The sequence below is a fragment of the Takifugu rubripes genome, chromosome 7 (genome assembly GCF_901000725.2).
Source record: "Takifugu rubripes chromosome 7, fTakRub1.2, whole genome shotgun sequence".
Taxonomy (NCBI): Eukaryota; Metazoa; Chordata; class Actinopteri; order Tetraodontiformes; family Tetraodontidae; genus Takifugu; species Takifugu rubripes.
The window spans coordinates 2,972,077-2,986,056 of record NC_042291.1 but is presented as its reverse complement, the minus strand read 5'-3'; the positions used below and the strand labels follow the sequence as shown (position 1 = coordinate 2,986,056).

Below are 13,980 nucleotides of genomic sequence, written 5' to 3'. Positions count from 1 at the left end.
AAGATCTGGCTCAACTGTGAAGGAGCAGAAACAAGAATAAAGACCAGAGTTCTGGTGCCTTAGAGAAGGTGCTGATCCAGTAAACGTGTCTCCAGCGCTGCTGCCTGGCCCGGTGCCTCGCTCTCATCCCGGGGTCAACAACCAATGATCTCAAAGGTGACACAAGGTCACAAGGTTGAAGGTCCTTCTGCTGGGACACGGAGCTGAGAGGCGCCACCATCACGGAGGGCGAGAGACACCGAGACGCAGGAGAGAGAGACCGGTGGGTAACAGCCAGGGAGAGACCAGACGCCAGGAGCAACTCTACCTCCTTCCTGCTGCGAGGACACAGAAGCTGCTCCTCATCGACACCGTAAAGGTCATAAACCGACGGGCGGAGGAGCTCCGAAGCCGTGGCCGCGTCGCCGTAGTTGGTGGAGTCGCCCACCCTCTTGACACGGGGGACTGGGAGGTCGGTGCGAACGGTTGGAACCCCGTAGGTGCAGCTGTCTGTGGGGAGTTATCAGGAGAGAAGAACCTGAAGGAGAGCTGAGAAGGAAAGATCTCCAGCAGAGCAGCTTGTTTTCAACTGCAGCTCTCGTTCAGCCCAGCAGGTGTTGAGATCTTCTCAGGACGGCCCAGTAGGTGCTGGACACACACGACGTGCAGCACCTCCTGCAGGTGGCACCGTGAGATCTTTGACCCGTGGTGGTCACAGATCAGCTCGGCTCGTTACTTACGCGACTCGCCCCTGAGTCCGATGACAGAAGACATGGTCCTGAACTGGTCTGGGTCCGCCTGCTGCTTCACGAGCGTCCTGACAGATTTGAGCGAGCCTGCTGGGTTAACGGGCTCCAGGTCTTCAGGTTTAACCAGGGCCTGGCCAGGAGGAGGCTGAGGTTCTTCTCGGTCGGCTGAAGCTGTGCTGCTCGGACGCTCTGCGAAGACAAAGGAAACAGGATGTCTTCCATGTTCAAAGTCCACATCAAACCCTCCCCTAAAATCTTCACTGAGTCATGTGAACAATACTGAAGTTCTTGAACGTTCTCTTGCTCAGACATCTGTGACCAAAAGTGACAGTCGATGAGCAGACACACGCTCCCAACATAGGAGAGCCCGCCCCTCAGGACAGGACCCGTCCACTTACACCAGCAGGATGAGGGACACTCCTCTGAAGACAACAATGGTCATCTCACAAGAAAGAAGCCATCCCAGCTCTATCTGTGGGCCACCAATGACTCTGACCAGGAGGGTCCTCAGGGGACCAGGAGGATCCTCAGGGGACCAGAAGGGTCCTCAGGGGACATGGGAATCGGATTCCCCCCAGTCAGTTTAGAGATGAAGAGGCCTCTGGGTTAAGAGGAGAGACGTCTTCATGAAAAGTCCAGCTGACCTGTTTTAAGCCGAAGGAGAGAGTTCTTTTCCCAGCAACACATTTACAGTCAGAGACGGTTCAGGGGTCAGAACTTCATCAGAGTGGATGAAGTTCTGACTAATCTGTGGCTCCTCCATCTCACCGACCTCTGGTCAGAGCGCGCGCCTCCTGGCTGTTGATGGGCATCATGTCCTTCCAGCTGAGGAAATTAGCAAACTCCACAAAGTTGATGAGTCCGTCTCCGTCAGTGTCACAGTAGTCCATCAGGTCGTCCAGAACCGATCCGCTGACGTGCAGCTGGAACTGATGGCACACCGCCTGCAGGTCCTCCTTGTCAATAAATCCTTGTCCTTTCTGGGAGGAATTAAGACAAAATTAGAAGAGCTGATGATTCCATAATAATAGAAAACACGTTTGGTTCCACACTTGAGCTAAACTGGTTAGAGGACATGGACAGAGTGGACAGAGAGGGCTGGACCACCGAAGAGGACAGGAACAGAACCTCTTAACCTCATCAGTCCAGCTTCAAAGGTTGTTTTCATGGAAGTGGGGGACAAAAGCAGGACAGATCTGAAGGTTTGCTGGAACCTTTAGATGATCTAAATATCTACAGAACTGAGTGAGAAGAGCAGCCGATGGCTCCAAACCACCACTAGAGGGCAGTGGTCCAAGTGCAGGATGAAGCTAACAGGACCGTACGAATCATGACTGTATCTCAGCGGGTACGTTTTCAGGACTACTTTAAAGACAAAGACACTGAGAAAAGTCCCCGGACATCAGAACTTAATGATCATGAAGGAGCACGTGGACTAGAATGGCGCTAGCCCATTAGCCGACCTAAAAGCACGTCGTAAATCCTTGAATCGATGCTGTGGCAGAGAGGAAGCTAATGTAGTGAGACTAGCAGGAAGTCTTGTGAGTGTCCCTGGAACAAGCTGGGTCGAGGGATTCTGGTCCAGCTGGAGACGGAGGAAGAGTCACCGGCTTCAGAGTGTGCTTTAATGAGTTAGGTCAAATGAGCGATTAATGTTGGTCAGGGTTCAAAGGACTGTTCTCCTGACCTCATGGTCAGTGAGGACCAGTCAGAACATCTCGCTCCTCTTTATCCATACAGCAATAGTGACGCTCAGCTTGTTCTATTTTATCTTCTACCACTGTGTCCCTCCTTCAGACGTATCCAAACCATCTCAGTCGGAAAACCCGCAACCTAAACTCAGGTAATACTGTCGACAAACCCCAGAAAGGCGCGCTAACCTGCTGACCTCTGACCCCACTGACCCGCTCAGCTCTTCACAGCTGTGCACTAACCTGCTGACCTCTGACCCCACTGACCCGCTCAGCTCTTCATAGCTGTGCACTAACCTGCTGACCTCTGACCCACTGACCTGCTCAGCTCTTTATAGCTGTGTACTGACCTCTGACCCGCTCAGCTCTTTATAGCTGTGTACTGACCTCTGACCCCACTGACCCGCTCAGCTCTTCATAGCTGTGCACTAACCTGCTGACCTCTGACCCCACTGACCTGCTCAGCTCTTTATAGCTGTGCACTGACCTCTGACCCCACTAACCTGCTCAGCTCTTCATAGCTGTGCACTAACCTGCTGACCTCTGACCCCACTGACCCGCTTAGCTCTTTATAGCTGTGCACTGACCTCTGACCCCACTGACCCGCCCAGCTCTTCATAGCTGTGCACTAACCTGCTGACCTCTGACCCCACTGACCTGCTCAGCTCTTCATAGCTGTGCACTAACCTGCTGACCTCTGACCCCACTGACCTGCTCAGCTCTTCATAGCTGTGCACTAACCTGCTGACCTCTGACCCACTGACCAGCTCAGCTCCTACACTGACAGATTGTTTCAGGTAATGTATTTGCACGATTGACGTCTGTCCTCTGACTGTCCTCTGACTGTCCTCTGACTGTCCTCTGACTGTCCTCCTCCTTCTCTACCCAGCTGGCCATCAGCAGGAGGGAGTTTGAGGGTGAAGGAGCTTCTCCTTCCACCAGAGGGTGACCGAGGACAATGGCTGCCTGAAGGACAGACGACAAATGTCTAAATGTGTCCAGGGAGATGAGACGGTTCCCACCCTGTCATAGTGTGTGAACGCCTGCAGCAGCGAGCTGAACCTGGAGAAGTTGGCCATCTTCAGCCGGTTCTGCAGTGAATGGAACGGCCGGCGCCGCCTGTCTCTGGACCCGTCCCACTCTGCAGGCTCAGCGTGACCTGTGCAGGACATGGACAGCTGAGACGTGCCCGAACCCATGCTAACACAGGTCTGCAGCAGCCGTGAGGACCCACCTACCATATTTATTTGGAGAGGGATTTCCACACGAGTGCTCCGCTGGAAATGTGTCTTTATTCCTGGAAAGACAGGATGAATGAGAGACGGAGGACGGAGGCAAACACAGGCTGAGCTGGACAAGCAGGCAGAAGCTCACTGGTTGGTGTCCTTCACTCCCAGCTGCACAGCCAAACGGTCTCTACTTCCAGATCTCCTCCAAACAGGATCCCTACCGGAAAACCTTCAAAGAACAACAAAGGCCCTGAACAGACGCGGTGTTTTTATATTCAAACAACATTGCTATGCTACTGAGGACCTTCTCTCGACTACCTAGTAGTCTGTGGTGCTTTGGACCTCCATGAAAGTCTGAGTGACACTGACGTGGAGCGTACCTCTCTGTCTCGCCCAGCCACCGGAGCGTCCTGGCCACATTCCGACCATCGTGGAAATGGGGCGTGTGCTTCCCAGACCTGCTGGGTGTGTTGGTGGGAGCCCAGCGGAGCTTCCTGTCAGCCTGCTCACCTGGAGGATTCATTCACATCCGATCCCTTCAAAATGGCCGAAAACCCAAACAAATAGACCAGCACAGAACACACAAAAACGTCAAGATTGTCGCGCTTACGTGCGCGAGTGTCCTCGGGTTTCCCGTCCATGTCTTCTGCTGCCGTTGCCTCTTCGATGAGCTCAGACCGGGTCGCTCTGCAGATTAGAACCAGGATTGTGAGGACACTTATGAGACCAGTCTCACCTGTCGCTGCTGCAGCACGCAGGTGAGGTGATGCTGGTCATGTGACCAGTCGGGGTTCTGTTTCTTTCTTTTGTTTACGTTGAAACAACAGGGGGGAAAAAATTCAATCCAACATGCGAAGTCCAACATGGATCGTTTAAAAATGGACAGGACACCTTCATTTGTCCCCTGTCCAACGTGTGAGGAGATTTCAAGCATGTGATGCACCTGTGAATGTAATTAAGACCCAACTGTGGCTGCTGTGGAAACACAGTAAGCATACTGGAAACCAGTTAAAACACAGGTTGTCTTAACCTTTGACCTGTGTCCCACTGGTCCTAGAGACAGGAAGAGTAGGGAGTTGGACTCTGAAGGCTACAGGTCCCCTTCAGGAGGTCTTTGTGTCCATTGTGTGATGTCATCAAGACGTTAGAGGCTGGGTCAGAAGAGTGAAGATTGTTTGAATGGTGGATAAAGAACCTGGATCTTCTTCCATCAGACACTGTGTCCAACAGTGTCCACTCACACTTTCCATCATGACCCCGGGGGACGCCCCGGCTGACAAGACGGGGACAGACCGCGTCCCTTCAGCCGCATACAGTGGAGGGACGAGACGTTTGGACGTCACGCCACGACGTTTGGACGCCATGAAATCTGATGATTGGCAAAAGATTCTGGAGCACATCGCTGGGTCACAAAGCTGCCTCTCCTCTGGAGCTCACTGGTCCTCCAGCAACACACACACACGCACACACACACACGCACGCTCACGCACACACTCTTATAGAATTTAGGTGACTCACCTCTGGGATTCCCGATAGTTTGAGGAGTTCTTGTTAGTTTCAGATTACTAGAAATAAACCAGCCCCGAGAAACAAGTGACGCATTGGTTTGAGTCCCGTTGCCCGGCAACAGCAGTCGTCTCATTCGCGAACTGGCACCGGAAATGGCAGAAATGAACAAATAAAAATGTGTTTCGGTCGTTTTATTGGAGCAATTACTCAGCGAAGTGGCAAACACGTTTCTGGCAACGACATGAAAATAATAATAATAAATTAAATAAAGATCTCTTGGACTTGATTCTCTCGACAGATCTGAGATCGATCCCGACACGTATTTCAAATGCGGCGCCCATAAACTCGATTGTACCGTCCTAAATCACCATAAACTCTGTGTCTTGGGCACACAAAAGTTGAGGAAAACCGCATTCGCCTAAGGAAAAAAAACCATGTCATTAATCTGCTTTTGGAGGTGTTTTAGACCCGCAGGTATATCCCGGGGCTGTGTGATGAAAGTCCCCCTGAAAGGGCTCAATAAAGCCGATGTTAGCGGTGGGATCGGCTCCGCGGTCGGAGCTCATCTGTCATCAGCGGCCAAAAAGGGAAGTTGGAAGAGGGAGAGAAGCAGCGCCAGCTTTATGAACTCTACCCGCACCGGCAGCGGCCAAAAAGTAGTCGGTCCACTGGGCAGAGCCGCCAGCATTATCCTGGAGAAGACAGCCATATTAAGCAAGCTGGTTGTTTGCGGTGAGTGCTTGTGCTTAGTTTTAGCCAGCTTGAGGACTCTGGACGGGCTCCTCGCAACAAGGGAACGCTCCCTGCGTTAGCCTGCGAGCTAGCTAGTGTTGTTTAGCCAGGAGCGACAGGCCCCGCTCGTTAGCCTCCACCGGCAGACACAGCAGAAAGGACGTTTAATTCCATTTACACGTCATTGTTCGTCCGTTTTTACGCCACCGAGATGCTCATCGTTCTCTTATCCACTCAACTATAAGGCCGATTCTTGGTTTTAGTGCCGCGCAGTTAGGGTTAGCTGGATGTGACAGGCTGTACACACCCAAAAGTGCCCGAGCCGAACCTCAGCAACGTAACACCGGTTTCGCAACTGGTAACTGCGCGGTTGGTGTTTACGACAACAACCCGGGTGGGATCTTATTCCCCGCAGTGGAATAATCGGCTGTCTGGGCTTTTTTAGGGCTAACGGGAGCAAGCAGGTAGCATGTTGCTAATGCTGGCTGGTATTTCTTTGCTAACTCACTCAGTCAACAACAGAAAAAGGTTAACGCGAGTATCTGTGACGCAACGTGAGTTGACGGTAATTATTGTTGGCCTGGTGACATGTGTTTGGTGAGCAGGGGTGATAAAAGTGCTGGTTCTAAGAGGGTAAACCTTGGGGTTTCACGTCAGCTCGTCTGACAGGAAACCATCGGTGTCCCAACATTGGAACCTGCTAATCCCTCCTGGTGGCCTCATTCACCTTCAGAACAGCAGGTTCGGAGTTTCTAATGATACATTTCACCTCCCACGGTGACTGTTCCCACCAGGAACTGCAGGAGAACGCTGACCGCCTTCCCAAAGGGAACGGTGGGACACGGTAGTCTGTTTCTCTCAGGAAGAAAATGGAGCCGTGCATCTTTTGGTCAGGCTTGTGTTGGAATGCTGCAGGCTGCACCTGCTCAGGTAGTTCTGAGACCACCCAACGGCTGTTCCACAAGGGAATGACGTTTTTCTGGTGACATTTGCGCCGAGTCGGCAGGAGCTGTGAAGCCAATATTCTTCCTGTCATCTGGTTCAGGGTCTATCTGTGATGCACCTGCGTTTGAATGTGACTGTAACCTTTGTCCTGTTCTCTTTCTCCTGTTTAGGTCATTTTGGGGTTTGCTTTTCTTTTGTTTTGCTTTCCAGTAAGTCACCTGTAGAGGACCGACTGGGTAGCGGGACATGGCCGGAAGAGGCGGAGCTACGCGACCCAACGGGCCGAACGCAGGCAACAAGATCTGCCAGTTCAAACTTGTCCTCTTAGGAGAGTCGGCTGTGGGGAAGTCGAGTCTTGTGCTTCGTTTTGTGAAGGGACAGTTCCATGAATTCCAGGAGAGCACCATCGGAGGTTTGTGTCTCCACTGTTGACCTCTTCTCCGTAAAAGCCTGCAGGTGACGCGACTAACACAGCAGCGCCACACCCAGATGTTGGGAAGTGGTCCAGGTCCCTTGTGAGCACGTTGTCGGCTGGTTTGAGCCCCGTGAGCAGGCCCAGATCAATGAAATGAAGCGAAAGACGGTTCCTGCTTGCTCTCTTCATGCTCTCTTCACTCTGGAAAACATGTTGTTGGTGTTCCACCTGTATTTGCGCACGGTTTCACTCAGAGCCCTGCTCTTGTGTCCACAGCTGCCTTCCTGACTCAGACCGTCTGTCTGGATGACACAACAGTCAAATTTGAGATCTGGGACACCGCTGGTCAGGAGCGCTACCACAGTCTGGCTCCCATGTACTACAGAGGTGCTCAGGCAGCCATAGTGGTGTATGATATAACCAATGAGGTGAGTCCTGGATACAGCTGACCCCCCCAACCAATGATGTCAGGGCTTGGGTGAGAGTAGGGGCTGATAATACCTGGACAACACATAGCATAGAGGATGGTTAATCCTCCTCCTCCTCACACACACACACACATGCATGAGGATCTCATTGTTATTGATCAGTGGGTCGCAGCGTGATGGTTCTTGGTTTGGCAGGAGTCGTTCGTGCGGGCGAAGAACTGGGTCAAAGAGCTTCAGAGACAAGCCAGCCCCAACATCGTAATAGCTCTGGCAGGGAACAAGGCGGACCTGGCCAACAAGAGAGCGCTGGACTTCCAGGTAGGGTCACCTCCGGAGTCACTCTCCAGGTTCAACCGTGGCCACTAATGACGTCTCCTCCTGCAGGATGCACAGTCGTACGCAGATGACAACAGCTTACTCTTCATGGAAACGTCAGCCAAGACCTCTATGAATGTCAACGAGATCTTCATGGCCATCGGTAAGCTGGGCGGGTGGGTTAGGGTGGGCTCAGCAGGGATGAGTACGAATCAATACTGGCTGGAAATGAATTAAAATCAGTTCATGACTCGGTGGTTTGAGCCGCTCTACTGCGGCCGCATCGGTCTCCAAAGATCAGCGTGACGGAGGGCAGGGAGAACAGAGACAGACAGAGAGAACCTGATCAGCAGAGACGAAGAGCTGCGCCACCCTAATCTGATTAAATCGGCCTCCTTGGAGCGTTCTGTCACTGTTGTTCAGAAGTGTCAAGATTCTGGCACTCGGTGGGTGTGGCCTCAGCGATCATGGGCGTGGCCTCACCGACAATGGGAGTGGTCTCGATCAATGGGCGTGGTCTCTGTCAGGATCTGAATTTCCCAGTAGTCAGGACACACGTGTGCCTGACATCTCTGGTGTGTGAGTAATCTGAACACACACCCAGGACTGTGAGGTTGTGTGTCGCAGACACACTTTAACCCCTCTGAATTTATGGATAGATTTAAGTCACGTATGTGTGAGGGCTGAATCGCTTCCCCTCTGGTCAGCGGTGACCCGGTAAAGACACGAGCTGTCCTCAGCATCACCTCTGTCTCTCTGTCTGTCCGTCTGCCTCCTTGATTGAGGGACACTGAACATGGAGGTTAACTTGTCCATGTTGGTGCTGTAACAACGCAGCCATCTCCTGCGTTTTCCCTTTTCCGTGGACGTGGTTGTGAAAGCGGTCTCACCACCGGCGGGCGGGTGACCAAAGTTAACCGTGGACGTTGACCTAGCGGTCAAAGCCGAGCTGCTCTGGATCCTGATGTTTGCTTGTTTCACCGCAGCAAAGAAACTACCCAAGAACGAGCCTCAGGCGGCCGGCGCCAACAGCGGGCGGAATCGGGGAGTGGACTTGACAGAGACGGCTCAGCCGACCAGCCGCACCTGCTGCAATAACTGATCCGGCTCCTGCTCCTCACCCCCCCCCCACACGTGCACCCCTCCTTCTGTCTCCTCCTCAGCTGAACTACATCTAGACATCGGGCTCGTCGGCTCCCTAATGTCAGAACTTCCTGTCAACCTCACTCCCCTGGAAACGGCTAAAAGACTCTGTATAGCTGCATTTCTAATACCTTTTTGTTCATATTCTTTTTATTGTATTTTTTTAAGACTTGTATAATGGATGCATGTATCACTACGACGCCTAAAACCCCCCCCTTTTTATTTCCCAAACCCTGTTTTAGAAGGTGAGTGAGAGGTCTGCAGAGGTGCGGCTGTGTTGTGTGTAGTCTACTGATGAGAAGGTGAGCTTCAGGCCAACGGGGGCTCAGTCAGAACCCGACCGGATCTCCGAGACGACCCACCCGACGTCTTCGTCAGCCCCCCCCGAAGGAGAAAAGCTGCTGCCCGATTTAAACGCGACGATCAGCAAATGTGTCTGAGCCTTTTTAAGAAAGTCCACCCAGGTTCCAGATCTGGCCTGCTGAACCCTTGAGACCCAGATGGTGTGTGTGTGTGTGCGTGTGTGTGTGTGTGTCGGGGAAGGGGGGGGCGACAGCGCTTTGCTTTTAAGACTCCACAAGTCAGCAGGCAAACGATGATTATTACCATCAACCGTGTCTATGGAACAGGAAGTCTAATGGTGGCGGGTGCCATGTCGTGGTCGTCTTCTCTTTTAGCGTAGCTTGCACAGCTCCTGAGCTCCACAGGTTCTTGTATAGATTCTGAACAAGTGTACCGTTCACTATAGGTCTGCTCTTCCTTTTGAAGCCCTCCTCCTTGGCCTTGTCCCGGAGAGGTCAGATGTAAAGCATTGGTGGTGTGTGTAGGTGTGTGTAGTGTTATTAACAGTCCCTCTCTCTTCTCAGCAGTTATCCACGCTCATGTTTGAATGAACCTTCATCACGTCGCACAGTGTTCATGTTTGAGTTCATGGCTGCCCCCAGGTTTTATATGACCCACTGTAATGGACTTGCTAACCTCCGGCTAGAAGCAGGTAGCATTATTAACTTTACTGGTGGTCTCTTCCAGCTCATTGAATTTTAATGATGTAAAACAGCGTTACTAGTGACGGGCTGATCAGTTTTAGTGTCTGATTATGACTTAATTAATTCAATAAAGAGGTCTCTGGTATGACTCCTGGACTCCCATCTGTCGGTGGCACCACAAGGAAGAACGTATATCATCAGATATGAAGGTGGCTTCAAGTTATTTGAAATTAGCCTCATATAATCAAGAAGTTCAACTAAGCCACTGTCCAATCCCACAGAAACTCACCAGGATCGGTAGATACTGGGAGGATACCAGTAAGTCCGTCCCTGCGGGATTGACCCGATCATTTGTTAATGGTTTCCTTCAGGTTTCTGAAGGAAACTGGCCACAAACATCGCCGGTCTGACGCTCTAAATGGGTTAGTGACAAAGGTGAAGGTGGGAGAATCTTTGTTCCAGTCCAACAGAGACTGATGTTACTCTGGTCCGGGAAGGGACCAAGTCCAGCCTGTTTGCTGTCAGGACAAACTGGGCTTCCAGCTGACATGCACGTCACAGTGTCACGGTGTCTCGTCGTGTCCACGCCGCCTGACTGAAGTTCTCCAGAAACTGCTCGTGTCTCACTCTTTCAACAGGTTGTCAGCAGGCAGCAGTTCACCGTGTCGCCAGGTGGGGGCAGCACTGCACCGCCATCAGACCCTGAATTCACCTCACATTTATTCAGATTAAAGTCATATCTATCATCACCATCATCATCATTATCAACGTTTATTTTGGAATCAAAAACACTGAAAACACACAAAAAAGAATAAACCGACATTAAGCAATGAGTCGCTAATCAATCACAAAGGCAGAAACGTGTGGACCTTCACACAGACCTGCTGCGATCTCCACACTTTCATCTGTCCCAGCCCTCACTGTTTACCATGGGTTGTCACCACGGCAACGGCTCATGACAGCTGTTACTCTGCTGGATGGAAACAATCGTGGACAGCTGTGATCTGATCCTCTCCTGATGGCAGAACTTTACTGTTGATCTCCTGATTCTGCACTTGGTCCACCAGCTGCAAGGTGACGAAGAACGGGTTACCATGGTGACGGAGCGCAGCAGACCTCCTGTATCTCACTGCGGCCATTCTTGTTTACATCAAAGGTCCGTGCAATAGCTGCCCGTGAACCCCGGAGGTTGGGTTGTGTTGCAGACCTCAAACGTGGGAGCTCACAGCTCTGGAGATGATCTGCTCAGTTAACAGAAGCTGGACCATCAACTCGTTTAAAGACAAATGCTTAAAGTAATAATGGCTCATTCGACTTGCTGTGTGAATGTAAACAAGACAATCGATTCAGCTTCGGGCCGAGCTGCCTCAGGGTTCCTGCAGATGGGATCTTGTGGTAAATTCTTCTCCTCTTCTTCACTCATTTTGCTCTGTGAATCCCTGATTAAGTCACCGGCTTCTACGCAGCAGCTACAGCAACCCAGAAAGGTCAAAACACTCATTTAGGTCACATCGGCGTTGCGTGTTCTCTCGTTCCCAGCCGCGTTCTGGCCTTTCCCGTCTGTCCCACACACTGTGCGTCGACTTCTGCTCTGCTTTTAAATGTTAGCGCTAATCTGGCTCAGGCACCACCGATGTCTGCTACAGGCCTGAGGTGTGCTGCTCTGCTCTACGTCGACGAGCATCCCTCACTGATCACGCCAATGACGTGCAGGAAGCGTTTCAGCCTGTCGGGATCATTTAAAGATCAGCCCAACAAGTCCTGAAGGCCTGAACTGGTTGCAGCTTCGGTGGTGTCGTATTTTGGTGGAAACTGATCGTATCTGCTGGGTTGTCATCGACTTATCCACCAGACAGACTTTATTATGGTGATTATCTGTTGCATGGTTGCGTTTTGCGTTCAGAAACACACTTTTCTCCTGCTTCAGCCAGCAGATCGTAGCCCGATGCATGCTTAAGAGCGACATGAGTCAACATCACAGCGCTCCACCATCCAAACTAGCTAAAACAAGCTCCTGAGCAGCAGATCAAAACCAGTCTTTAAGCTTTATTTCCCATTCTTGCAGAGCTCCAGGACGCTCTGCTGCTCTCCTGCTGGGCGACATACTTTGGCTGGGATGTGTTTTTGTCTCGGGGTCGAGCCTCGAGCCTCTGATGATAGATGAGCCTAGCGCTGTCATGAATCCTCCTTTGCTGTCCTTGAAATTTATGGCCCCTCACAAAAGCGCCTGCACGCCGGCGGCCGCGCCCTGCCTGCGTGTTTACAGCCTGCCGCTAACGTGACTGACGTGTGCTCGGACCCCTGATAAACGACCCGGTAATGGATGATTATGGACAGGCGTGATGAGCGGTGATGCGGTGACCTCCGCATGAAGCGTCGCCTTCAACGCGGCCTGTAGGGGGCGCAGGACCGGCGAGCCGGCCGGTGACTCCTCTGTGAACCTCCTCGCCAGTTAAGCGTCCATCTGTCATTAGTGGAGTCTAAAAGCATCCTGTAAAAACAGGCCAGTAAAACCAGCAGGCTTTTAATGCAGGTGTGCTGTCAGAGGAGCAGACAGAACGGTGTTTGAGACTGATGGCTGCCCTGGAGAGACCTTCTTTTCTACGACTGAGCCTCCAGCTGAGGGAAAAACCTCTTAACGGACCAGATGCTGATTGGAACCTTTGCCACCGGGGCCGCCTGGACCTGCCTGGGCATGCTGGGAGCTCTGTCAGGGACCGCTGTGAGTCGGGTTCCTCGGGTCTTCCATCGGCAGAGAAGGAAATCTAGCAAAGTGACAAACTGCAGAGGTTCTCTATGTCTGCTGAACCAGCAGAACCTCACGTTAAACGTGACAGAAGCTGGGTCAGAAGGCCAGCAGGTTAATAGCGTCTACAGAGGTGATCAACGGGGCAGGAATAAAGGGTGTGAATCTCTGTCACAACAGGAAGCACTGAGATCCTGGCGGCTGCCTCACAAATGAATGAATCAGGTGATCGCAGCATCTGTCAGACGTGTTGAACTTCTTCAGCCGTCCAGCCTGGGAGAACACTTGGTCTCGGGCAGTTCTGCTCTGTTTGTCCTCTAATAACAGGTTCTGTCCGTTCACAAGGCCATCAGCTAGAAGGTCCTGACCTTCCCTTCATCTCTCAGGTGTTGCTGGCTCTGCTGCCGGGGCCCCTGCAGAGGAACCCTGTCTGAAAGTTACTAATCATCTCCTCAGAGCTGCAGACGACGGCTCCTCCGTGCTGCCTTTGATGCAGCTCCACCCAGATTGATGGGACCGTCCGTAACTCGTCCTTATCGGGACGTCTGGGAAAGCTCTTTGAGGAGCCTCCGGTCGATCCAGAATCCTGCAGCTTTACTTCTGCCGGGCTTCCGCTGGATCAGCACGGAATCACGTGACCCCTGTGCTGCTTCTTCCCTTCAAACCCACAACAGTGGGTGAACAGATCAGCCACAGGTGAAACACCTTTTCTCAAGTGTAATTTAGCCGCTACTCAAGGTTTCATGATGGTCCGTTTGGTTGGATGTTATTCAGCTCTCATCAGGGTTTCTCTGCACCCCTGAAGAGCAGATAAAGAGGCTCCGCTGGCAGATCTTCGTGAGGGCCCACGTGCACGCCCACGGCCGTGCGTGTTGCCCTTGGACAGCAGCTGGGTGGAAAACTCCTTCCCTGGGTGACTGGCTGGATGAGCAGCGTTCATTTGTCAGGGATGCTGGAGATGGATGTCCTACAAATGAGGGGCGATGAACAAGCTTTACGCTACGTGAAGAAATCTGAACCGAACACCGAGACGGTTATGGACTCGTGATTTATGGTGTTCATGGTCGGGCTTCCCCGCCAAGATACTGTGGGCAGGATCTTTGTTGTCCCCGC

At 52.1% G+C, this 13,980-nt stretch overlaps 2 protein-coding genes across 6 annotated transcripts in view; one reads left to right on the top strand and one right to left on the bottom strand.

Moving 5' to 3' along the window:
- Positions 1–5,607, bottom strand: part of efhb (EF-hand domain family, member B) — a 6,343-nt gene extending 736 nt beyond the window's left edge. The window contains exons 1-11 of one of the 5 annotated variants that reach the window (XM_029838944.1): positions 4,890–5,140; positions 4,679–4,799; positions 4,259–4,335; positions 4,029–4,158; positions 3,794–3,877; positions 3,658–3,716; positions 3,442–3,578; positions 1,501–1,708; positions 720–917; positions 308–489; positions 1–14 (exon numbers count right to left, since the gene is read on the bottom strand). The exon at positions 1–14 is cut by the window's left edge and continues 76 nt beyond it. In XM_029838944.1, the coding sequence (XP_029694804.1) occupies positions 1–14; positions 308–489; positions 720–917; positions 1,501–1,708; positions 3,442–3,578; positions 3,658–3,716; positions 3,794–3,877; positions 4,029–4,158; positions 4,259–4,289 (1,043 nt within the window). In that variant the 5' untranslated portion in view covers positions 4,290–4,335; positions 4,679–4,799; positions 4,890–5,140. Of the gene's footprint in view, positions 15–307; positions 490–719; positions 918–1,500; positions 1,709–3,441; positions 3,579–3,657; positions 3,717–3,793; positions 3,878–4,028; positions 4,185–4,258; positions 4,659–4,678; positions 4,800–4,889; positions 5,141–5,166 lie in introns of those variants that run through there. The other 4 variants (XM_029838943.1, XM_011605136.2, XM_011605135.2 and 1 more) reach the window with 4 other exon arrangements.
- Positions 5,608–5,751: 144 nt separating this feature from the next.
- On the top strand, positions 5,752–10,269 carry LOC101078239 (ras-related protein Rab-5A). Its single transcript, XM_003965695.3, has 6 exons — positions 5,752–5,889; positions 7,005–7,246; positions 7,526–7,677; positions 7,873–7,995; positions 8,062–8,155; positions 8,979–10,269. The coding sequence occupies exons 2-6, from the start codon at positions 7,081–7,083 to the stop codon at positions 9,092–9,094; spliced, it is 651 nt and encodes a 216-aa protein (XP_003965744.1). The 5' UTR covers positions 5,752–5,889; positions 7,005–7,080; the 3' UTR covers positions 9,095–10,269.
- Positions 10,270–13,980: the final 3,711 nt, after the last annotated feature.

What these genes read in the sequence shown, in the direction of transcription:
- LOC101078239 (XM_003965695.3), top strand. Translation starts at nt 7,081, where the DNA reads ATGGCCGGAAGAGGCGGAGCTACGCGACCCAACGGGCCGAACGCAGGC. An exon ending in CCAGGAGAGCACCATCGGAG is followed by an intron (nt 7,247 to 7,525) that starts GTTTGTGTCTCC and finishes TTGTGTCCACAG; the next exon opens with CTGCCTTCCTGACTCAGACC. An exon ending in TGTATGATATAACCAATGAG is followed by an intron (nt 7,678 to 7,872) that starts GTGAGTCCTGGA and finishes TTGGTTTGGCAG; the next exon opens with GAGTCGTTCGTGCGGGCGAA.